Source organism: Rhinolophus ferrumequinum, chromosome 3 (genome assembly GCF_004115265.2).
Source record: "Rhinolophus ferrumequinum isolate MPI-CBG mRhiFer1 chromosome 3, mRhiFer1_v1.p, whole genome shotgun sequence".
In the NCBI taxonomy this organism is placed as follows: Eukaryota; Metazoa; Chordata; class Mammalia; order Chiroptera; family Rhinolophidae; genus Rhinolophus; species Rhinolophus ferrumequinum.
Window position 1 is genome coordinate 32,128,387 of NC_046286.1, and position 27,398 is coordinate 32,155,784.

General features: G+C 36.4%; 1 protein-coding gene across 1 annotated transcript in view; it reads left to right on the forward strand.

The window, feature by feature from the left end:
- COL19A1 (collagen type XIX alpha 1 chain) overlaps window positions 1–27,398 on the forward strand; it is a 304,480-nt gene that overhangs the window by 184,662 nt on the left and 92,420 nt on the right. Inside the window, exon 16 of the mRNA XM_033102674.1 lies at window positions 19,981–20,034. Coding sequence (XP_032958565.1) covers window positions 19,981–20,034 — 54 coding nt within the window. The remainder of the gene's footprint in view (window positions 1–19,980; window positions 20,035–27,398) is intronic.

The window sequence follows — 27,398 nt, forward strand, 5'->3', positions numbered from 1 at the left end:
AGAAAAACTGAAGCAAAAATGAAATATGTGAATTCCCCACAGCATTTAATGGGATGAGGCTTTCATTTTTAATTTTTTACTCTTAAGAGTTAAAACATTCCTATTATGTTCCATCTACCATCTACATACTCCTTTTTTATATCTTGCTGTTCAATTTGAAATCTAATTACCTATAATGTCTTTTCTTAAAAACAAACAATTTATTGGCTTTCTTTTTCTGCAACATCATTTCCAACAATTAGACACATTTTCTAGCAATAACACAATTACAAAGATGAACAAATCTATGAAACTTTCTAAGATCTTATTATTGTTCATGTTCAGGCTTTGTGCATCTTGTAGACTTCCCTTGAAAAAATCAAATTAGGACACTCTTGGATAATATTCTATAATTTAGGATTGTTTTACTTAATTTGATTCTGTTACAAAAAGTCAGCATCATCCCCTTCTGGAGACAGTGAAGTGAGTTAAACCAACACTAAGACAGATGATTAATTAGGTAGGGAAGAGTCGGCTAATGAAAGAAGACCATCGTGGATGATGTGCCTTCCGCATCCCTGGGAGAGCTATGTGATGTAGAAAGAAAAAAGGGGGACAAGATCACAGAAAACACACCCTTCCTTATCTTCATTTTCTTCATAATTAACCCTATGGTTGTTTTCTTTTAAAGCATAGATTTTTGTACACCTAGTTAAAGGGATTTAAAAGGAAGTAAAAAAATGAGGGAGATTGTCCCCTTGGAAGAGATAGGAGTTAATAAGCCATGAGTGCTGTGTAGTGCAATGATATTCAGGAATGGTGCTCGGACAAAGAGTCACCAAACCATGATAAGTACAAACACTGAAACTTCAGGTTTAGGAACTTTTATAATAATTTAATATTGTTAAGAAAGCTAAGCATGTGATGATTGGATTCACTCAGTTGAACAGGTTGTAAATGAGTTGATATGTTGAATTCACATGGAGAGTCCCAAGGGCGCTAGGTGCCTACCAGTCATGAACAGCAGGGCCACAGCACAACATGTGACATTTTGAGGTTAGCTTGTCAATTGGTACGCACAAAAATCTGAGAAAATGGAATCATTTTTATAAATCAGTATTTTTAAATATTTTAAGCACGTTAGGGAAGTAACATTTGTACTATTTATTTTTAACCCCAACTAATGGCAAAACAAGCTTCACAGGATTTTTTAAGATATATTTTCAGCAGAGATTAACTGATGGCCATGGGAGTTTTTTTCCCAAAGAAATGAAGAGGAAAAGAATTGATGCTAATTTTACTAGGAAGTGTGGTCGTTCATATATTGATTGAGTTAATTGATGGTGAATCATTAAATCATAGCATGTTGTTCGTAGAGATGGACTGGCTAATGGGTCAATGAAACCATCAAAATGTAAGCAACATTTATAAGCAAAATATAAATAACTTCAAAACTAAAAGAATTTTGAAACAATGAACACTGACTTCAAAAGCCAATTGAAGCAAATGTTTAATACTTTATATTTCAACACTAGTACTTTCTGGTTTTGTAATAGTGCTTTAGGATTTCTGAGACAAAAATAAACATATTTGTACATTTCTGAAGTATTAGTGAAAGATGACATCAAAGATATTTGTTTGGAAATATTGGGTGAATATGTGGCAAAGATTCCATTGCTTGACATATTTAAAAAAACATCTAATACCAATTCAAAGGACAAATAAAACTAGCAAAATATTTTTACTGTATCGTGACAATGCACATGTAATTCTCATGTGTCAATTCTTTTGGTATATACAGGCAACTATAGATGATGGTACTAGAAGGAATCATTTTTTTTCTTCTTCAGCTTCCTAACCAATAAATATAACCAGCTCTGAGCTGTAGAAAAATATGAAGGATTACATTGTTGACAAATGTGGCTTGGAGTTCAATTTTTGTATAGGAAGATGTTCTGATGGCACAGCTGCAATAATAGGGAAGCATTCTGGAGCAGTTACCCTGATTAAGGACCTTGCACCAGGGTGTAAACCAGGACTGCTTCCTTCATCAAGAAAATCTTGCCAAAAATGATTACTAGACTTATCGTGGTGATCAAATTGTAAGGCATATAAATGTCAAATCACTATATTGTACAAATGAAATTAGTATAATATTGTATATCAACTATACTTCTATTAAAAGACAATGTTGAAAAAGAAAGTCTTGCTAACAAAGAAATGTCAGCTGAATGAAACAACAGGTCTAATGACATGGTCAAAATTGTGAATTTGGGAAAAGTCATATGTTGTTTGAGATTTTAAAAATTTGACATAATACATAAAAAGTTCAAAACAACTATTTTTGCAAACTCAGGTATGATAGTTGTTGAGGAGAAAAGTTTTGTCAGGAATGTTAGAATTACAGAATCAACTCAATGTTTCTGCAAGTTAAGAAACCAGTGTCTCAACGTAACTGATCATGAGGGAAATGCAAATAAAAGTCACAATATCACCTCACACCTGTTAGAATGACTTTCATCAAAAAGACAAGAAATAACAATAGTTGTCAAGGATACTGAGAAAAGGGAACCCTTATGTACTATTGATGGGAATTTAAATTGGTACAGCCACTATGGGAAACAGTATGGAGGTTCCTCAATATATTAAAAATAGAACTACCATGTTTCCTCAAAAATAAGACCTAGCCAGACAATCAGCTCTAATGTGTCTTTTGGAGAAAAAATTAATATAAAACCCGGTCTTATTTTACTACAATATGAGACCCGGTATTATAATATAACATAATATAATATAATATAATATAATATAATATAACATAACATATTATAAACATGGTCTTATGTTAATTTTTGTTCCAAAAGATGCATTAGAGCTGATTGTCCGGCTAGGTCTTATTTTCGGGGAAACACGGTATCATGTGACCCAGAATTCCCACTTCTGAGTATATATCCAAAGGAAATGCAACAGGACCTGGAAAAGATATCTGCGCTTCCATGACCGTTGCATCATTATTCACAGTAGTCAAAATATGAAATCAACCTAAGTGTCTATCAACAGATGAATGGATAAGGATTATATCTGCTTTATCTATTCATTATTTACACACACACACACACACACACTCACACACACTATAGGTTAGATATGTTAACAAGCAAGAAGCAAGCTCATTTTTTACTCCAAAACTTTAAATACTGAGACTTTTTGTGGATTTGTCACTTAGCACAGTTTCCCTGAAAAAGCACAACCAGTCAATGGTATTTGGGGACTGAAATCCAGCCTGTGCCCTACTAACTATGTGCCCCAATGTAGGGCTGCAGGCACCAGGAGAAAGAGTGTATTTTTGTCATTAATACAAAAGCACCTTATCAGCTAACTGGTGGACCCATCTCCTTAGACACAAAATCAGTGAGCATTATCTCATGGGAGCTTGGAAGTGTCATTTGGTAGATTTTTCCATTTATAAACTGCTAGATGAATAAATGGCTATTTGTCTCCCACGCCCTCAAAAAAATCTGTACTTCTAATGGTATTCTAGAATAATTTTGAGAGGTTCTTTTCTTTGTCATTGTAGAGATGTTTGTGAAATCCAGCAGCACCTCAGGACTAAACTAATTGTAACATAGGTTGACAAGTATTTTTTTTAATGTTTTATGGACGGCAAATGTTTATAAGGATTCTTTTTTTTTTTTTTAAATTTATTGGGGTGACAATTGTTAGTAAAATTACATAGAGTTCAGGTGTGCAATTCTGTATCACATCATCCATAAATCACACTGTGTGTTCACCACCCAGAGTCAGCTCCCCTTCCATCACCATACATTTGATCCCCCTCACCCTCATCCCCCACCCCCCAACCCCTTTACCTTCTGGTAACCACCAAATTACGTTCCCCAGATTAATTTTCAAGCCCGTGGCCATCCTATGGTCACCGATTGCCCTCCAATCCCCTCACCCTCTCCCCCACCCCCCACCCCTCCCGCCCATCTAGCAACCCTCAGTTTTTCCTCATTGTCTCCCAAACTGTTTCTGATTAGTTCATTCACTTATTCTTTTCTTTAGAATCCGCAAATAAGTGAGATCATATGGTACTTATCTTCATTCTCCTTCTATTTCTTGATGTTATGAAATATGACAGAAGGCTTTCTTTAAGGCCACCATACATCTCTAGCTTATCATAAATGGATACTCTATTTCAAACCTCTAAAAAACTGATACTTTGCATCAGAAGACCTAGATTTAATTTCAGCTTGCTCAGTTTACATTTTAAATGCCATTTAAAAATATTTGCCATTATTGTGCTGTTAGAGAGACCACTAATGTTTTATGTAACTGGAAGTCCCGATGATCCCCAATTAGGTGATTTAAAATTTAGCTGCATAAATTGAAATATTGGGAGTGAATTATGCTATGGCAACACTTAACCATATGTTAATAATTGAACGGACATTTTACAGGATCAAGTTTTTCTAGCAGAGAAAATAAAATGGTGATAAATTCCTAGATCCCTTGGGATGTAAGAGATTTCCTTGGGTGTAATACTTGAGCAACAGTGTAAAAAACCTGAAGAAACAACTGAGACTTTGCCTTATAATATGATAAAGAGCCTTGCACTTCTTGTACTCTGTATTTTGCTGCTTTGAAAATATTTTCATTTGGAAATATTATCTTCTCTCTTTTCTTCTTCTTTCTTCTCCTTTTTCCTCTTCTTCTTTTCTCTCTCTCTCCCAAAAAGAATAGATTTTAAAAACAATATTGAGTACCAAAAAATTTGTTGAAAAATACATACAAAAAATAATTTTTTCACATTTCAAAATACTCAAAACTACTTACTTATTCATATATATGTATATATTTGTGTGTATATATATATGAGGTGTGATCAAAAACTACAATGAATATTTAAATTAAAAAAAGATTACAGTAAAAGACACATTGTCATCAATCCCCCTCAAAATACTCCCCCTCACTTTGAACACATTTATCCCATCATTCTTGCCTCTTTCTGAAGCAGTTCTGCAAGTCCTCTTTCATGAGTGTCTTTAGTTGCGCTGTCGTGGCTGCCTCGATGTCCTGAATCGATTCAAAACATTTACCTTTCATTTTGACTTGGGGGAAGAGCCATAAATTACAGGGTGCCAGATCCAATGAAGAAGGTGGCTGAGGACACACCATAATGTTTTCATTTGACAGAAATTGACACACCAGAAGCTATGTGTGACATGGAGCATTATCATGATGGAGGATGAAACTGTTTGCCCATTTCGTGTTATTGCATTGTATGTGATCCATGATTTACGGCATACTTTTTTTTATTTTTTATTTTTTTATTTTTTTTACGGCATACTTCAGAACACACCTTCTCTCAACCATAGCTCACACCCGACTGACTGCACTGAACAAGTTGAAACTTATCACACACTGTTACTAAGGTTCAGTGTGCCGCTTCCTGTATTGAAGATCCCTGCCTTTCTGTTGGATGGCACTTGGTAGCAGCATTCACCATATCTTTTGATCATACCTCGTACTTATATGTATACATATATGTTTCTGTGTGTGGGGGGAGGTGTGTAAGGAATTTGGCTGTTACTCTTGAGTATGGGCCCTAGTTTGCCCTTTGTAAAATCTATAATATTCATTTCATTTGGAGACTGGGGCCAAAGCTATGGATACCACCTCCTTAGGAAAAATGTTGTTTACATTTGAAAACTTAAGTTCTAACCCTGCCAGGCATCCTGCCAATTCTTACCAAATGCTCAGAGAAGAGAACTAGATCACTGATGACTGCGTATTACCATTGTTTGAAAACATTTCTGGGGACGTATCTTACCCATAAGTCAGCCATGTTGATGTGCCAGTGTCAGCACATTCTATGTGAGGCTTTACTAGACCAGTACATTAGCCTCAATAATACAAAATTTCAAAAAGAGTATTTGGTATATATTTTCCTTGGTATTTGCCAACAATGTAACTAATCCACTAGCTCTACATCTGAATATATTTGACCACCTCCTCCATGCCCCCATGCCTCCATGCAGTTTAACCTGTCTAGGAAACCTGGGAACCATCTTTATAAAAGAATGGGTAAGCATTTAAGGAGAGCTCACTGGATGCCAGGCACTATCCCTGCCTTCCAGGAGTTTATAGTCTAATAATGGGGAAAAGATCATATAAAGCTCTTTTCAAACTTAGATATTTATCTTTAAGTAAATACTTCTCAGGTGTTCATATATTCCAGACCACTGTTTTTAGGCAAGTATCTTTGTACTCCATTTTTTTTTCTTTTAAGATGAAATAGCTAAGGCTGAGAGATTATGTGACCGTTCAGATTTGCTTAGTTAAGCTAATAAATAAAAGAGAAGGTACTATAGGTCAAGTCTCTGGTTTCTCAATACAATACATATTGTTTTTCCAACCTATTTTTATTGTTAAGCCAATGATCAATTATTTTTGTCATAAATATATAACAAAATCTATATTCATCTCAACTGAGTAGTACTTTTCTATAATATAAATGCATTACCATGGCAACAAATGTACCCCATAATAAAGTATGCCAAATATTGGTATAGAAATATTGCTACTCTAATCATGCAAAAATATATATGGCCAAGTTTAATACAACTTCCAACTCTTGAAAATAGTGATAAACTACTATTCTCTTTTCTTGGATCTCTTTATGCAACTTTAATGTTTTCTGTAAAAAAAAAAAAACCAACTTAGGGAGGGAAGAACACAAATATTCTAATACTAGACTATAAGTCCCTCAAGGTTAGGATCTGTGTCTAATTTTCTCTTTAATACCTAGTATTCAGCATATTATAAGCACTTAATGAAAGCACATATGCTAATTTTTCTTATAATATTACACATTTATTTTCCCATTCATTTGTGTTCTTCTTTGGCAGTTGACTTCTCATCCAGGTAGCAAACAAATCTGTAATTTTAACTGTTTCCAACATTAGCTCTTGACGTTTTAGTTATTGATGTTTCTGAAGGATTTAAATTCATGTTCCACCTATAGCACACATCTAAATGAACATGGGAATATTACCAAACAATGTTATATTTAGAATCATATATGGAAGTGATTGGATTTTTCTCTTTGCCTGTGGATATCTTGATATCAAATAGACCTCACCTACATGTCTTCTCTCCTTGGAAGGGACTTAAGTCTTGTTTATTCAATATTATTTTCTCCAAATAGTCATCAGGTAAAAATATTATATGTGAGGCAAAGAATGACATAACTACTTCAATTTATATATTTTTTTTCCTAGCTGTTGGTTTCACAGCCATGATCCAATATTGAGGGCTTTGTTTCTTTCATTACCCTCTCAGAGTTCTTATTTGTAAGTTATTGGGACCTTTGGTCATTTATTACTTTAGGGATCTTTATAGCTTTGCTTCTATATTTTAAAAGATGTCCAAACTATGGCATTGTTTCCCAGTAAGGACGCTTAAGTTATTGATTGATCATATCATAAGAGATTATAAACTACACTTGCATATTTCTGTGTGTTAGTTTAAACATTTTTTTCCTTGCAAGGTCTTTTCACTTGAGTTAGGCCAGCCAACTGACATATTGCTCATTAGTCATACATATTAACTAGAGTAGTTAAAGCTTTAAAATTCAACTTACCAGGCTGTCCACATGGACTAGTTCTTATTTTCTAAATGTGATGACATATGCTTCAGACACTGCTAATTAGGTCTTTCCCTTGAAACTTTATCCTGACATCTTTCAAGAATATTTTTTCCCCTTGAGTACCAGTTCGTTAAATTATTAATATCCTTGTATAAGTCTTGTAGGATTACTTACACAATGCAGCTTTCTCTATTTTAAAACCATAGTTCACAGTGAAGGATGCAATAGGTCTTACTTCCTTACATATCTTTTTTTTTTTTTCACTCAAAAACAACGGACTGGGTAAATATCAGAGGATAATAGATACTATATTCAATAACATAAAATGTTAATGGAAGTGAAAAATATTTTGTATGTGTAAATGGAAATGTATATTAGTCAGGGTTCTTCACAGAAACAAAACCAAAAGTATATATATATATATATATATATATATATATATATATATATATATATATATGGTCTGACAATTAAGTTCGTGAACGCATCCTAGAAAAAGTGCTATATACATCATTGTAGAATATCACTACGGTCACCTTCAAAGTACTCCCCTTGGGAAGATATGCACTGACACCATTGCCTAGTCCACCCTTTAAAGTAATTTTGGAACTCTTTCTGGAGTGGCCATCAGAGTTGTCTTCGTATTATCCTAGATGTCCTGAATGTCATCAAAAGTCTTCCTTTCGATATTTCCTTTATCTTTGGGTAAAGAAAGAAGTCATTGATGGCCACATCAGGTGAGTAGAGAGAGTGTTCCAATACAATTATTTGTTTACTGGCTAAAAACTCCCTCACAGACAGTGGCGTGTGAGCTGGTGCATTGTCACGATACAAGAGCCATGAATTGTTGGTGAAAAGTTCAGGTCGTTTTCATCTAACTTTTTCATGCAGTCTTTTCAGCACTTTCAAATGGTAAACCTGGTTAACTGTTTGTCCAGTTGGTACAAATTCATAACGAATAATCCCTCTGATATCAAAAAAGTTTAGCAACATCGTTCTCAAACTTAATTGTCTGACCGCATATATAGAAAGAGATTTATTTTAAGGACTAGACTCCAATAACGTGGAGGCTTGGTAAATACAAACTCTGTAGAGTAGGCTGGCAATCTGGAAACCCAGCAAAGAGTTACAGTTTGAGCCCAAAGTCAGTCTTTGTTCCCTGGGGGAAGTCAATCTTCATTCTATTCAAACCTTCAACTGATGGGATAAGACCACCCCATTATGAAGGGCAATCTGCTTTAGTCAAAGGCTACTAATTTAAATGTTAATCTCATCCAAAAAACACCTTCACAGAAATATCCAGAATAATGTTTCACCAAATATCTAGGCATCATGGCACAGCCAAGTTGACAAGAAAATTAACTATCACAAGATGCTATGCAGATAACCAATTCCTGGTTATCTTCACAAATGGAAGGAAATGTTGCCATAGCAATCTAAGACAGATAACCTCAAATCAGCCCTACTGAGCCTCTGTATTAAATGGTGAGTTTACAGTTTTACTTCCCTGCCTATTATCTACTTAGATCAACTTGTGTAACAGTTTTGACAAGACATCCAATTGCTTCCCATCACAATGAAAATGATAAAACTCAGAGCCCTCACCATAATCGACAAGGCCCAGCATTATCTTGCCTGCCTACCACCCACCCACCGGCTTGCTTCTGTCTAGCGACCTATGCTTCTTGCTGTTCCTTGAACAAGCGATACTCAGGACGTTGTTTTTGGTGTTCCCTCTGATAGATGCTCTATCCTGCAAGACCTGCAGACTCACTTAGTTCAGGTGTCTGCTGAGGCTGCCCCCGATTTCCTTCTAAAACTGCACATGTCCTATATAACTCTATACCCTTTCCCCTGCTTTATTTTTTATTGCTATTCTATAATTATCAGATATGCAGTAAGTACAGCATAATGGTAATGATCAGAGATGATATAGCCAAGTTGCCTGGATTTAAATCCCAACTCTGCTACTTACTAGTCATGTGACCTTAGGCAAGCTGCTTTGTCGTTCAGTTGCTTCATCTGTAAAACAGAGCTACCTCATGATACTTTGAAGACTTGATGAATAAATCGATGTCAGTCACTTAGGATGGTGTCTGGCAGAGTAAGGACCATGTGTTATCAATTACTATTATTATTCCCATTGGAATATAAGCTCTACAAGGACAAGCTTCAAGGTATTTCCAGAGCACAGAAAAGGAACTCAGTAAATGTTTGTTGAATGAATTAATGAATGAAGCAACTGAGCATATGCCAGCTGAGAGTGGGGAAATGTCCTACAAAGACACAGTGAAGAGGTGGAAGTGAACAAATGAAGATTTTAAAATTGTAATGGGAATTTTTTGTAGTTGAGAAACCTGATTTGTATGTATTTATATGTACGTCTGCATGTATGAGTGTGTATGTCTACTACATGTAGCAGGATGTGAACAAGATATAACTGGGATTTCTGCCTGTACGATACTTTCCTCCAGGAGATGGAAAAGTCAGAGGAGAGCATAAAAAGAATCCATCAAGTGACCCACAGATGGGGCTGGCAGGAGCAACTGGGGCCCCTGCTTTCCCAGTAAACCCTAAACTTATGCTGGGAAAAGGTTGGAGCTAAAGGAGAAGCAGACTGTGGGGAGACAGATTGATGAGGAAGACTCTGAACTGCTTTTATCCGGTTTCAAGTGACATAGGATATAAAGTTTAAGGACATGAGGAGTATTCAAACCAAGAAACAGTATACCCAATATTTGTATAATGGCATGTCCCCAAGTGTTCAGTTTTTGAAATTCAGATATTGCCCCTATACTTAAACCAACCGTGTAAGACCAAGGAGTGACAGGCTGGGAAATACCTTCTGAACACACTTGATGGGAAGGCTGGTGATAAGTCTCAGAGGAGAAAAGGACCAAAGAGGACACACACATCTATGTCAGTGCAGAATCATCTAGAGAAAGCTGTTCCTGTCTGAGGGGACTTTTTAGGGGTTAGTGCCCCATCTTGTTGCTGAGGGTGTATAGACGGCTTCCTCTGCCCTCCCATCTGGTGACCTTACCTACCTCCCCACCAAAGGGAAGATTCAACACGTATTGAAAGGTAACATGTGATCAGTTTGGGAAGGAACTTAACACCCACTTTCCCTCACCAGAACTCCTGAGCTTACCTATGGCTGAATGAACAAGTCTCTTCAATAGCTGTTGTGCATAACTGTCCCTCCTCTTCTACCTTGATGGCAAGATCCAGGTCTCAGCCGTCTTAATGTATTTCCCCGCAGCACATTATGTAAAACACAGAAGGAAATTTTTGCTGAATAAATTTTACTCATCTTTTTGATAGGGTTTGATTCTGAAGTCAGCATTTAAAAATCCAAATGCAATTTACCCCATTAAATTCAAATTAATGAATTGATAATTATGCACTGAAAATTTTTCTGTTTCAAAATTGGGTAACCTTTACAGTTTCATCTTACAGATCCTCTGGAATTCTCTTCAGTTGCAAGCACTTACTGAGTAGCTGCGAAATGTATTTCTATGAATTTATTTGGTGCGAGTCAATTTGATCCCTCACATTGAAAATGAAGTTCTAAAATTCCACCCCTTGAGGATACATTTCATCTTTTAAAGTCGGCAACTCAAAAATGCTGAAAATTACATTCTATTACTTTACTTTAATTGAAGTCAAAGTGTAAAATGTCAATAATGATTTCTTCATTCCAGTGCTGGCTGGTCAGGCTGGGCTTGTTCTGTTTCACTGGCCTAGACTCTGACCTGTCTGAAGTTTGTTTTCCTTTTAACATTTCTCTTCAACAGGACACTTCAGTTTATGTGCATTATTTGCCTCTTTACATGTGGATTTTATGGACTCTAAATCTAAAAATATAACAGTTTCCTTAATAAAAGGGAAAGATAGAATTCTGCATTCATGAGGCATTATGAAAGTGCTTAGAGATGTGGCAGGCGGGTGGCATAGTTCTCAGACAAGGAAGGCAGTGTATGAGGCCCGATCCCCCTTCTCCAATCTGGGAGCCTGCCTGTTGTTGTGGACTTCCAAATATGGAGGAAAGGATATTTCACAGTGCACTTCCAGCACCCACCCTCATAGTGTGGCACAAAGACGTTAAACTATAACACAGCATGTTCAGGAAATTGTATAGCCACACCCTACCGCTGCCCCACCCATGATACCGAGACGAATCAAGTGCCTTGGCAGAGGTTGGCAATGGCAGGCACAGAAAACAGAGCCGGAAATCAGGACTGAAAAAGTGGGTGGTTTGGCACGGCAGGCAGGAGCCCAGACACATCCAAATGGAAGGCTGTGGTTGGCATGTGGGCAGGCCTGCAGCAGTCAGGTTAGATTCTGAGCAGGCACGCAGGAATCAGATGAGCAGGTGAGAAGGAGGAAGACCCGTATCCCAAAGGTCACAGTAATCAGCAAGTGGGACATTTAAGAATCTGGCTTGGTTGTGAGAACACAAGAGAACCTCAACAATTTCAGCAGCAAAGTAACCTAAACTGTGAATGTAACCTACCGTGTTTCCCCCAAAATAAGACCTAACCGGAAAATAAGGCTTAGCAGATTTTTTGCGATGACATTCCCTGAACATAAGCCCTCATGCGTCTTTTGGAGCAAAAATTAATATAAGACCCGGTCTTATTTTCAGGGAAAAACGGTAAATACCCTCCAAAGACACCTTAATCCAGAGGATTATGGATTTTAGGATCAGATACACTTGGATTTAAATTTTGGCCCCATCAATTAAGAGGAGAATGATTTAGAGCTAGGTGTTTAACCTTTCTTTCTCTGAAAAATGGGTATGATACCGCCTACCCACAGTCATTTTGAGGGGATTAAATGAAATCATATGAGTCAGTGCTTAGCATTCATGCCTGCACCATGACAAGCCCTCAATAGTTGGTAACCATTTTAATAATTGTTAGTCATAAACCTTTCTTATGTTTTCTAGCATAACATGGATAGCTCAGGGCACAAGAGGAAAAGCTATTCGATATATCTAGTCAGAAGGGGTTAAGAGGTCAGATCTTGACTATACTTATTTTCATGACCAAATTGGTATCAACACGGTAACTCAACAGGAATCCTAAGCAGTGGCTATACATACTACTGACCACACACCAGACCGTTTAGCCCAGTCTAATGCTCTAATGCAGTGTTATCATTTATTCCGATTATCATCTATTTAATTGTAGCTGAGGGGTTGTTTGATAATAATGTCACAACTTCTAACTTGTTTCGAAAATCCACATTAGTTATTGGTAGAGTCCATCCAAGGAAAAGAAAAGAAAGGGACAGAGAGATGGGAAATTGTGGAATGATTTAGAAATTTTGAGATCCCAACTTAAATGAGGAAGGCAGTATTGAGAACGGCATCCCAGTGTGGATTCATTTTTCCTCGGCGCTAAACCTATTTCAAATCGTTTGTTCATGCTGAATTACATCCTCTTCCCATGTCCTTACAAGAGCCACTTGTCTGATCCCTGAAATAATAAGGCCTTTATAACTCGTGTTGTTGCTGTCATAGATGTATTTTTAAATATCTGTTAAGAAATAAAATGCACTTAGGATATTATGCATTGCTCACATAAGTATCCCATTGCCATTTTTTCACATATCATTGATTTCAAAATGTGGTAACTTTTTACATCTGTCATAAATCTTACTTCCGCTCGCAATGTAAAAAAAGAAAACTAACCGTCCCAGATCGTCTGTAATGTTCTCCTGTGTAATTAACACCTCATTCACAGTTGTGGGTGCCAGTCAACGCCTTGTCTCCTCTTCCTTGACATTTCCTTGATACCTTGTTCAGGCTGAGCTGATGCCTAAGAGTGTGCTAAATACACACACGAGAACAGGGAAATATTTGAGAGGAGCCAGCTGTATTAGCAAGACCTGGCAATTTAGAGAGACTCCTTACACACATGTCTCCTCTGTGGGTTTGGGGATCTGCATACCATCCTTTATTTAAGTCTGATTACTAGAACCTTGTCTTTATCATCATCACCCTCATCAACAACAAACACCACCTGTCAGATAAGTACAGTAGTCCATTATTTGCATTCTTCCCTTCTTAATGCTCCTGGAGGGCCAAATGTTTATAAATCAAGTGGCTAATTTAAGATACACGTGCTCTCATCCTGCAAAGTCATCCTGGAAGCATCAGGTTATTTTTACCGCTGAAAATTTGTGGATGTCATTTATTTAAATAGCCTTGTTTTTCTTTTTTCTTTTCTTCTTCCTGACAATAGGACTCTGTGGCCTTGCCCACAGTAAATGCAGAAGGGTAAAGTCAGTAGATAATTCAAACAAAATCATTTCATTGTGGTAATCTCCTGATTTTATTTTTTAAAAATTTTTATTAACGTATAGCATACATTCAGAAAAAAACATATGTTTCATGAAGATACAGCTTGATGATGTTTCACAAATTGAACACACCCATGTAACCAGCCCACAGTTCAAGAAACAGCTCTCCTGCAGTCACTCCCACCTCCACATCAGTAACCTATTATAACTTCTAACAGATTAGGTTAGTTTTGCCTGTTTTTATTCCTTATGTAAATCAATCAGCATTACGTTTTCAAGATCCATCCCTACTGTTGAAGGTAGTTATAGTCCATTCATTTTCATTGCTATATAGTATTGCATTGTATGAATAACCCACAATTTATTTTTTCTCTTTCTACTCTTTTTCTTTAATTTCAATGTCTATAAATAAAGTTTTATTGGAACTCGGTTATGCCATTCATTTATATACTGTCCATGGTTATTTTTACACCACAGGAAGACAGTTGAATAGTTGCAGATCCTACAGAGACCATATGGGCACAAAGCCTAAAATATCTACTGTCTGTCCCTTTACAGAAAACATTTGCCAACTACTGACCTAGAAGGTTATCTAGTATGTAGTAAAACTGTATTAATATTGTTTATTTTATATATATATATATATTCGTTTTCTTTCACCATAGTAGGAGTCATCTGCCTCTGTGATCCTTTTTGTAGCAAGAATTTTCAACCCCGTGATGGAGGATGTCACCAGCCTCATCTACCTGGGGGACCACAATTCTAAATGGGCATCTTGATTGTTATTTTAGATGAAAAAATTCCATATGCATAGTTAAGAGTCTGTTATAATTTTTTTAACTTATGCACAATACATATTTTAGTATTTTCTAAGTATTTAGTATTTTCTTGATCTATTGTGAAACATTTTTAGATGAAATAAAAATGGAGAATTGGATAAAAGGTAGTAGAAGATCAGGGAGGAAAGGAACTAACATTTATTATTACCACTATATCAGACATTGTGGTAGCAGTGTTGTTGTTGTTTTTAAAATTATAGTAAAAACGCACAACATAAAATTTACCATCTTAATCATTTTCGAGTGTACAGTTCAGTAGTGTTAAGTATAGCCACTTTGCTGTGAAACAGATCTCCAGAACTTTTTCATCTTGTAAAACTAAAACTCTATACCCACTAAACATACCCTTTTCTTTCCCTACCTTCAGCCCCTGCTAACTACCATTCTACTTTCTGTTTCTACAAATGTGACTAACTACCTCCAATAGTAGAATCATACAGTATTTGTCTTTTAGTGACTTATTTCACTGTACTTATTTCAATTAACATAATGTCATCAAGGTTCATCCATGTTGTACCACGTAATAGTATTTCTTTCCTTTTTAAGACTGAATAATATTCCACTATAGGTACTTACCACATTTTTGTTTATTCATTCATCTGTTAATGGACATTTGGATTGCTTCCACCTCTTGGCTATTCTGAATAGTGTTTCTGTGAACACGGGTGTGCAAATGTCTCTTCAAGACTCTGCTTTCAATTCTTTTGCCTATATACCCAGAAGTGGGATTTCTGAATCGTGTGGTGGTTCTATTTTTAATTTTTTAAGAACCTGCCTAGTGTTTGCCAGAGCACTTGTACCTTTTTATAATCTCACCAACACTGCACAAACATTCCAATTTTTCCACATCCTCGCCAACACTTATTTTCTGTTTTTTTTTAAAGTAGCCATCCTAATGGGTGTGTGTGGTAGGAATTTTATATATGATCTCCTTTTTCAATCCTTACCAAACCTGTTGCAAAGTTTAAGTATCAATTTTACAGGAATGAAATCTTGACACTAAAGTCTCCGTAAGAGAAAAGTCAGGATTCCAGTCCTAGTGCTCCTGAACTTGACAATGGGCTTTTTAGTCTTAAAGTTCCACATTGTCACAAAACCAATTGAGCTCTTTTGTTCTGAGCTGCAAGATATACCAGATATTGGGGGCTCCTCAGGGTTGCCTGACATTAAATGTGAAATAAGAGCTTGAGGCTTAGAGCCAGAGTGCCAAAAGTGTGGCCTCAGGCCAGTAGTATCTACATTCCTGGAAACTTGTTAGAAATGCAGATTCTCAGGTCTTACCCCAGACCTACTGAATCAGAAACTCTGGAAGTGAGGACAGCAATCTGTTTTAACTAGCCTCCCGATGATGCTGAAGCTCCATCAGCTTTGAGCACCACGGGGCTTAAATCACTAGACAAATATCTAAACTGCTGTCTAATAACCTTTACATTGTTGCCAAAGAAGAAACTGATATGTTGAGTGCTGAGGTTTCTAAGGCAACCTGACATGGTAAATCTGTGTTTTGTGCTTTACACTCCAGGTTCCAGGAAAATGTTAGATTAGCCTAATTGTAATAATGCTGGAAGAGTAGGTCTCCACCCACTTGGGGATTCAGCCAGACTCCGATTTATCAGGATTGCTTATGAACAAATGGTAACCTGGGAACAGACATCCTAACCAGGAAGGCCCGTCCCAGCTCAGCGTTTGTCTGTTCTCTGCCAGGATTTTCATCCCGACCCACACCCAAGTCCCCGCTTTTTATCTCACACGACAGTGGGTCTAGAGTGAGCCCTATAATGAAGGGACTGGAATAGAAGGAGACAGATGTGTAGACAAACCTGCAGTAACCATCCCTCCCATCAGTATCTTAAGGTGCTCCTTAGCACTACCATGAACAACCCCAGCTAAGCCCCTGGACCCAGGAGTTCTCATCTAATTCCTCAGAGCCCTGGGAGGAAAAGAACATACATAGATTCACAGATTCACAGATTCCACTTTCCTCAGAAAAATGGAGGAATGTGATTTCAGCCCTAGGATGCGTGTTGCAGTTTCTGCCTGTTGACTTGGCATAATTATCAATAATAAAATACTCCCCCAAATATCCTGGCTTAAATAATAAAATTTACCCTACCAAAAATCGACTGTTATCGCTTAGGTAGGATTTTGCCTTTCCCTAATGCTTCTAAGTGAAAAGAAAGAAGATCTTTTAGAGGAACAGGAGACTGTGGGACTGTATTCAGTGTAGCTGGGGGCTTTGAATGGGGGAAAAGAGACAAAGGAGTTGTCTTGAGGCTCTTCAGAGGAAAGTATGATGTCTGAGAGTTGGCTTGAACTATTACATCGACAGAAATTGTGGCCCCCAATATTTCCCTTATATCCTGGCGTTTCCACCCATCTTTCTCATCCATTCACCCCTCTGCTCTGCCCTTTCCTAGACACTTCTATAAGTCACTGAGACAGGATTTAAGGTAAACCCTGTTCCTAATATAGTATGTTGGGTGGGATGGCTAAGAAAATAATGACTGTGTTACTTTGTAAAGCACATCTTTAAAAAATGTATGCAAATCTGCTTTAGGTGTTACTAGAAACTCAAGACTAGAAACCACATTTAAACTGAAATTATGGGCTGGCTAAAGTTATCTGCACACAGTATGTTCCAATAATTTAACAACCTCAAAAATATTTTACCTGCGTGTCCATTCTTAGCAAGGTCACATAAACAACATCAGCATTCCCTCTGCATTTTTTCAGCATACACATCAGTGCACTCTGAAAATTGCTGGGCTGACTTAAATGACCATGTAAATTAGCAGCGACCTGCAAAAATGTGGATGTTTGCCCATACCAGACTGAATAGTGAATGTTTTCCACTCCTCACCTTAAGACATGCCAATGTTAAGTTACAATATCTGACACTTGATTTGTCTTAAACATAAACTCAGTGATAAAAGTTAATCAATAGTCAGCCTCATTTTCCCCACTTCCTGCCCATATCAATATACAGGTCTCCTTTAAAGAAAGGAGAATGCACACAAAAGTTGATCCTACGGTTTTAACTTACCTCAACCTTAAAAAAAAAAAGAACCAATTGTCCACTTGAATGCCACTGATTTGGTTTCTTTGTCGTCTTGTGAATTAAATTACAGAGCTTTTACTTTCTAAGTAAACTTTTTAACATTGATTAATCCTCAGGGGCTAATTGACTTCATTTACTGAAAGACCCAATGTATTGATTTCCAGAATGTGTAAACTGCAAGACTAGAAAAGTGTGTACACGTGTATAACATTTTTATGTATACAGAATATTAAATTTTATATTCATTTCAATCTTACAATTCCCCAAAGGAACTCTAAGGTTCAGATCTCTAAAATAGATAGTACATGAAAACACCATTAATTGCATTTCTGTTTTTAATAACATGTTTTCAAATCTGTTCTGTAGATATTAGCTAGGATTATTTATGAAACCACAGCTATTTTATTTATTTATTTGTTTATTTAAAACGTATTGGGGTGATAATAGTTAGCAAAATTACATAGGTTTCAAGTGTACAATTCTGTAATATGTCATCTATAAATCACATTGTGTGTTCACCACCCAGAATCAGTTCTCCTTCCATCACCATATATTTGACTCTTTTTACCCTCTTCTACCATACCCTCCACCCCTTACCCTGTGGTAACCTCTAAACTGTTGTCTGTGTCTATGGGTTTTTGTTTCTTTATTTGTTTGTCTTGTTCTTTTGTTGCTTTCTGTTTTATATCCCACATATCAGTGAAATATCGTTCTCGACTTTTTCTGTGCGACTTGTTTCACTCAGCTGCTATTTTTATGTGAAGTTCTTGATAGTATGCACTTAACTTGTCTTCAGCCACAATGGAAGCATTTCCCACCTAGTCGCAGTGTAGTATATGTGTACTTACCTCCCCAAGCCTATTCTGCTGATTCAGCTGGCACTCGACTTCCTACCCGACTTGAAGTCTAGATGAAAACAAGACAGATCAAGCAACTTTGCCTGACACTTTCAGAGCCAAAAAAATTAGTGTACAAAGTTGGTCTTTCTAAATTTGTGCTTATAATTCTCCCCAAAAAGCGTTAAAAATTCAACTTAATACTTTTACTTTTTCAGTAGCAACAAGCCTTAATATGTATTAATATACTACCAATATGATAATACAATAAAGGTATTAGTAACAATGGAATAGTGACTATATTTAGAAAATATGCTCAAAAGTGCTTCTCATATCAAAATGCTTTCAATATCAAGCTTACTTCCATTAGAAAGAGGAAAAAATTAAGAAAATAAATTCATAATGAATTACTGCTCTTTAAATGATATTATATATACAGTGACTTAGAGATGTTTGCCCAATCTTATTTTTCTAACTCTTGCAATTGGAATTTAGCTGGTTGTGGTCTTGGGAGAGTTAACAGTATTTCTTTCCTTTTTAAGGCTGAATAATATTCCACTGTATGTACTTACCACATTTTTGTTTGTTAATGAACATTTGGATTGTTTCCACTTCTTGGCTAGTCTGAAGTTACAATAATGAAGATTAATAAGTAAGGAGCATATATATTTAGTTCACTTATAAAAGAGCTTAACCATCCAAAGGGAAGAAAAGAGTTAATGTGCTATGTGCAACATATATAATTATGGTACGGTTTAGGGAAGTGCTTTCGAACTTTAATGAGCATAAGAATTACTTGAAGTGGTTTCCTGGCTCCCTTCCCCAGAGATTCTAAGCCAGAAAGTCTAGGATGGAACCCTGGAATATGCATTTTTTTTTAACATCCAATCTCACCCTCAGGTAACTCCTATAAAATTGTAATTCAGACCATTCTTTGAGAAACACCAATTTAATGTCAAATACATGTATTATTGCATCTGAAACCATAGAATCATCAGATAAAATGCCACTCTGAGACCATCTTTTGGATACTTTATTACTTTACAAGAGTATCAAGGGAGACAGCATTTAAAGGACTGCTAATAACTGTTAACATTTCTTCATTCCAGTTACTATTTTTCTCTTATTGGTGAATAAGATTTGGCCCATAGCTTTTAGACTTTGTAGATGTTTAAAGATCATGAGGATTTGGAATTATTTCTTAACATTTAGTTAATTTTACTGTCTTTAACACTGCCATTTAATATTGTCTCATCTTAAAATAAAATAGAATTGCATCATTTATTGTCGTTTCTCTTTGGTTTCAAGGGAAGACGAGGAAAAACAGGTCCTCCAGGAAAACCAGGACCCCCAGGACCACCTGTGAGTAACAATAGGATGACTGCTTTTTTGGAGAATCTCTTTTTATTTCTGTGTGTTTATCTAATGGTACTTTTACTCCTCTGTAGATAATAATTTCTATCTTTCTGCTGTTTAAAATGGTTGTACTCCCCACACCTCCCACCATCACATAAACCAAGAGGTCGGGAGGCTGGCAGCTGTCCACACACCTCACTGAGTCTTCATTGCACAGTAGGAACAATGGTGCTGCCTGCGTGCGCACCCTAAGCCAAGTCTCCAATAAGTGAATCCTGTGCTGAAGCCACCTGACTCCATCTCCTCAATTTCTTAACATCCAGGCTGGTAGTGAGTTAGAGATTTGGAGAAGCATGGCCACTTGTCTTAATGCAACTCTTTTGTTACTAGAATGCTGTTCTAGTAAAGAGAACTATAGAGAGCTATAAAGATCTGCTGGTCAAGTGACTGCTCCTTTCCTTTTACCCCAAACTCCTAGAAAAAAGTATTTCATTTCTTGTGGTTCTGTTCACTCTTCAACCCACTAAAGTCTGGTTTTTGTCCAAGCTACTCCACTGATACTGCACGCTCTATAGTCACCAATAATCTCTGAGGTGTGGGACTCCCTGGGCACTTTTCAGGCTTCATCTTATTTCCCTGCTATCCCAGAATTTATACTGGTGACTGCTGTCTCCTTGAAACGCTCTGTTGTCTTAGTTTAGTCACATTGAGTTTTTTTCTCCTACCTCTGGGGCCATCTTTTTGGCCTCTTCCATTAACAATATTCCCTCTTCCCTTAGCTATAAGTTGCATGGACTAAAGATTCTCAGTCTTTTATTTCAACCCAGACATTCCTCCTGAGTTCTAGTTTTGTACATCCCACTGCCTGCTCACTTAAAGTTCTACAAACTACAAAAGTAGCATTCCCAAAACTAAACTCTAATGATAATCCTAGAATTTTTTTCTCTTCCTCATCCTCCATATCCAGATAGTTCCTGAATTATGCCTGACCATCTAATTCTCACCATGTAACTCTTTGGCTTAAAACTCTTCAATCACTTCCCTTTTCTTCAAGAAGGATTCCTCAACTTCTACATGCCATTCTAGACCCTTCATAATTTGTCCTGTACCTAGCTTTTCCCATCCTTCTCTATGCCCTTCCTTCTTTTGTAATCTATAGTATAATCTTCCTTTCTATCTCAACAAATGCCATGCTTTGCAAATGTTCTCCCAGGGCCTAGATCAGCATCCTCTATCATCATGACTCGGCTCAGACATCAGTTCACTTACATAACCTTTGCCAGGGCTCTCAGTATGTCAGGTGTCATCCTCCATGATCCTATAATATTATACCTTCTACAGATACAGCCCATTGTTTTGGAACTGTTATTTTCCTCATCTTCTGCCCACTGCACTGTGAATTTTTTTGAACCTCTCTTTTTATCACCATTGCCTAGCACAGTTCTGGCATGTAGCATATGATAATTAATTATTTAATGAATAAGTAAACCAATGAACATATTTTGTGGATGAAAAAATGAAGACCAGAAAAATAAGGGAACTTTTTAAAGACCAGAACCACCATAAACCACCACTAGAGGGCTCTAGAACTAGCACTTTAAGACTCTAATAGGGTGTGGTCATGTGCCAAAAGGAACATGACTGCAGTCTTGCCATTGATTTCCATGTCATTCACTTTAGCCAGGGAACTGTTCTATTACCAATATACTGGTGTCAACTGATACTAATTATAAAAGCAAATGGGGGAAAAAGAGGCATAAATTGGGCATCCTGGGATTCAATCTTTAAAGGAATCAGCTTTGTTGAGTTTTATTACAAATTTTCTGGCAAAACAGAAAACATATTGTAGGGTATTCAGTAATTGTCTTCTGCCACAAAGAAGAAAAGCTGGTGAATGCTAACAGGAAAGATTAGACCTCATGTGGTTTTCTAAACGAACGATGCTGCTTTTAAGACAGGATAATTGTTGTCTCAAAGGAGGAATTTGAATGATGAAAGCCATATGACAAGCTTGCCAAATGTCTAGGAAAGAAAAGGATTACACCGAATCCTGGAATGAGTTCTCAACTATAGATCAAATGAGTTGACTAGAGAATTTAGAAGATTAAGAAATATGTGAGTATATGAAAGAATTTATAATATTCAGTCCACAGGTTTTAGTTTATTGCCAGGACTTTTGGGGGAAGAGAGATATTTACTCTACTTCAAGTATTGGATATAGAAGTTAATCTCTGCAGTGGGTCTGATACACAGTGGTCATTAAATCCTGAGGACACAGTATTTAAAAGAAAACAGGTTTATTATCTTTTGTAGTATACTAAAATACCAATTTGTTAGACAACAAAAATAAGGGTGGGAAATCTATGCAAAAAATAAAAGGTTTTCATTCATAGGGCAGCTTTTATTTGAAAAGAAAAAGTATGAGACTATACTATCAACTTATTTTCTATCTAAGAATTATGACTTATGGAAACTCTTTGCCCTTTTGATTTTAGGGTAATTCCTCTAGTTGACCAAAATTTCTCTAATACAAGTATTTTAAAAAAAATTATCTTGGGATACAGTTTACATCCGCTTTTGAGTTTTTTGGTTTTTTTTGAAGTTGTTCATATGATCAGTTAAATTGATACCATGCATAACAGCATGCTGCAAAAAAAATAATAAAACACACCTATGAAACACACCTATTCATTCTTACAGGAATTAGCTAAGGGCAGCATTGAAAAGGAAACTAAAATAACTGGCTCCCCACATTTTTCTCTGCCACCTTCATGTTGAATTTTTCCAAACATAATGTACTTTTTAGCAAGAGGACTGTTGTTTCCCAAATGTTAGACATGAACAGAGTTCTTTGAAATCAGTCCTTTCAAGATCATTTATATTTTAAGAAAATGAACTCCTAAAAACAATCAAACTGTTCCTAATTTACATTGTTTGACAGTTTCACAAACACTTATTTCAGGCCTATTATGTGCCGAATGCTGTTAGGAGCTAAGCTTGCAAAAATGAAGAAGATATTGTCCTTGCCCTCCAGAGATTCAAGTTTAGTTCACAGAAATGTGAACAGAGGAAGAGAAGTTAGAGAAGATATTGTTTGGGGTGGTTTTCTTCAGGAGTTGACAATTGAAGCATAAAGGTTGAGCCTTAGAAAAAGAAGGAATTTCTACCCATTGTGACAACATGGATGAACCTGGAGTACATTATACTTAGTGAAATAATACGGTCACGGTAGGACAAAGTGTGCATGATTCCACTTATATAAGATTTCTAAAATAGTCAAACACGTAGAAGCAGAGAACACAATAGTAGTTGCCAGGAGTTGGGGGTAGGGAGAAATGGCGAGTTGTTATTCAATGGGTATAAAGTTTCATTTATGCAAAATTAATAGTTCTAGCATTCTACTGTAGGACAATGTAATAGTCACTTCAAAATTTGTTGAGGGTAGACCTTATGTTAGATGTCCTTACCACAAAAACAAACAAACTAAAAACCTAAGGGACCCTGGGAGGTGTTAATACATCAGCTTGATTGTGGTGATGGCATCATGGGTATTCACATTTGTCCAAACTCCTCAGATTATACACATTAAATATGTACTGTTCTTTTATTGATCCCTCAATAAAACTGTTAAAAAGAAAGACTTGAGATGGTTTGTCCAGTGAAGTACATAGAGGGGAAGGAGAGAGCAAGCTAAGTACTGCTGACAGAAGATAACAGCCTGAACAAAAGTGTGGAGTGCTGAAACTCTGGGGCCTGGGACAGGTGGGCAGCTCAGGCAGTTCTGAGACACAGCACTGACAGCTCTAACCCTGGCAGGATTCTGCCAAAACTCATGTCGAGTCCCACAAGTCATGCGGTGATATGAAATTTGTGAAGAATTCTAAGTGGAGAGACCCAATGCCCAATTTCACTGACAGGTTACTCTAGTGGCACAATGGAGTTGGATGGTTCAAAGAGTAAACAAGAATCATTGCAGCTATCATACTATTTACTATTTTTAAAGTATCAGCAGAGTACTTTTTAAAAATCTGTTGGGATGACCCATGGAACTATTTGTATTTTTTTTTTTTTTTACAATTTATATATACCTCAAGAGACAACCCCCGTATGAAAATTTTAAAGCAAAATGTTATTTTTCATTATTTGTCTTTGTCAACATTGTACCATATGTGACATGAGCCCTACTTTGCAGCAGGAAGGAAGGTAATAAGAGAAAGAGGGAAAGGTTGGTCAGATCTAAAATACCTCTGATTGAGATTGGGAGATGTGACTCACCCGAATGGCTTGCATTGTGAGAGTCCTAAAACACGTGTTGGAATTTATTATGACAATTTGAAATATAAAAATACATTAATTTTATCTCTCTTATCAAACAGTAATCAAATAATGAGTCATAACTCTCAAATAATTTTAGCATGTTTAGGGGGGAAAAAAACTTTTCTTCTGATCAGTATAATTGTCTGAAAAGAACCAAGGGAGAATACTAGAATTTATCAGGAGGCATTGATCCTTTGATAACCAGCATACTTGGCTCATTTTCTTCAAGAAAATGTTCTTCCTTTGGGGGCTTTAGAGATGTTTCCTAAATCAAAGTAGTGTTGTTATTTAGAGGAGTGTCAAGGAAATTTTTTAAAAATAGAACTGAAAGAAATCTCCAGTGGCCTGAAGCAACTCAAGTAATTAAAACATTTTAACCAATCCTTCTAATTGTGATTCTTTGTTCTGAAGCCAAATTTGTTTTCTCTCACTTTTCTTAAGGGACATTTGTACCAAAAAGATAAGTTGTTTACAAAGAATAGTTTCCCACAAATTTCCATTTAGCCTGCATATGTCTGTGGAAGGATATCCTCTTCCCCCCTGACAGCATACATTTCCTAGGGAAAAACAAAAAATTCTAACATGAAATATTTATTTAAAGTAGATCTATTGAACTAATGTTATTAAATTGTATGTATGAATTAGTGTTTCATTAAAGTCATATATATTACTGCAGTTTAGCTCCCCACCTCCTTATATTTTTCCTCTTTGGAGAAGACTTAATTGAAATTTACACACACGAAATGTTCATATAATAAAATTGTTCTTAATCAGAATGCTTATAATTAAAGAGCAACTAAACTGGTTAACAGAATTAGCCACAACCCTTTATGATGAACATTATTTAAAAATATTCATCCAATTTTCTGTTAACAAGCAGAGCTGATCTTACTATACAAAGGAAAAAGCTCCCAAATGTCCCCAAATAACTTCTGCCATCTTGTTTTGAATGAATATTCTTCAATGGAGGGAAGCCATTAAGTAGATAGAGATGTCTGGGATTGATAGTACCTGCCAATACACCAAGATTAAGATTGAGAATAGTTTTTCAGAGAGGAAGCATGACAGCATTAAGTATCTCTGTGGGGAAGGAAATAGCACTCACTCCCGAACAAATAGGTTCAAAAGAGAGGGATGGATGAAAGTTTATTATAGCACTAGCTCTGCTTCTGGTACGCTACCGCCAATGCTTATGCAATCCTCACAACTATCGTGAAAAGTCAAAATTATCTTCATTGTAGGATGGGGTAAAGAATGCTTAGAAATGTAAAGTAACTTGCCCAAGATCACAAAAGTATAAGTGGGGAGAGCCAGAATTGAAACTCAGGAATTGATTCCTAAACCCAGCTTTATTCTACTAGATGACAGGTGTGAAAGACACGGTTCTGGTTTGCAACTTGACTAAGATCAGCCTTACTTAAAGATCAGACCCAGGGCGTGGTTTGCTTTTTCTATGGTGAATCAGGGCCCTGCAGTGCCTCAGGACAGTGCGACAGTGTAAGAAGGCAGTGAGGAACCTAATCCTTCTCCTTACTACTGTGTCATTGGACGATTCATTTGACATTTCCATGTCTCACTTTCCTTTTCTGTACATTTGAAATGATAGTACTTGCTGCATCTACTTTGCACAGTTGCTGGGAAAATCAAATGGTATGTATGTGAACGAATTTCCTTGTAAATGTACATTTCTAACTAAATATACTTAAATCCATTACTACCTTTCTGAATATCCATTCAGTCATACAATATTGCAGATGGAAGACATTGTCTTGAATTGGTAATTGAACCAACACATTGTTTTCTCTTTATAAATTTCTCAAAATTCAGTTAACAAAAATTTGAATGAATTGCTCAAATGAAAGACTGCGTGCTCTACATATGGAATACTTATTCTAGATGTGTAAATCTAATCATGAGAAGATATATAAAGGTTCCAATGAGGAAATAATAACAACTGAGTCTAAGTAGTCAGTGATGTTTCTTTCTCCTCTGATTTACAGCCTTTTCCATGCTTTGGAGCTTATTCATCCGTAATCTGAGCTGTTGCAGTCTATTAGCTGTGATGTTCTCTAAGTCCCAACTGCTGCCCCTCACACTCTCTCTGTAAAGCTCTCCAGTTATCTCAGTAGCATAAGCAACAGCAAATAGTTGCCTTATGTGGTGATAATGAGATTTGGAAAGTCTCAAGACTTGAAATGCCTTAGTTTATTTCAAAATATTCTGGGTTTTAGTTGCTTTAGGAAAGAGAGAAAAGCAGCTGAAAATGAAGCAGAACAGGAGGGAAGGCAGGAGAATTTAACTAATGAGCCATAAAAGGAAGTACATATTAGCCCACCCATTTGACATTAACTTTACTTCTCATTTATCATCGCTGTAAGAAGTGTTTATTAAAAACCATATTAATTTTAAAGTGTGTTATTATTTCTTTCTGTAACAGACAGGGCTCTTGATTTCCTTTCTCTTTTTCTGGTATTGTTTTTGTGCATTGGTTCATTATTGCAGTATGAGAATTGAGCAGTGGGCTCAAATGTGTCACATTTCAGTGCATAGCAATTTATGTTGAAAACAGAAATTTAAGAAATTCGTAACATGGGGCAGCAGCTCCCTCTACTGTTTTCACTGGAAAAGCTCTAAGCAAAAATGATACTTCACAGCCCTTTAGAGGATGTGAAAATTTCCAAGGTATGGAAATTTTTCAGTATTTGGAGTTTAATTATAAATCTGCATGATATTCCAAATTCATTTTTAGGATCCTGTTGCATTTTCTGCTTATCCTGTACTTACACACAAATGCTAGTTCATCAACAGTCATTTTTCATGTCAACTTGATGTTCTCTTGAAGTGAAAACCCTTATCTCATGGATCTCTAAAATGCCCATCTATTGTAAAAGGCTGATAAAACTCCACAGCACTAATTTTGTGGAAGCTGACTCTGATGGAATTTATGTTTCTTTTCTAAAACAACAATATGATTTAAAACATATACAACCTTGTTATTTCTATTTTAGTTTTAACTTCAGTGTAGAATTTAAATGAGTCATTGCACAGCCCTG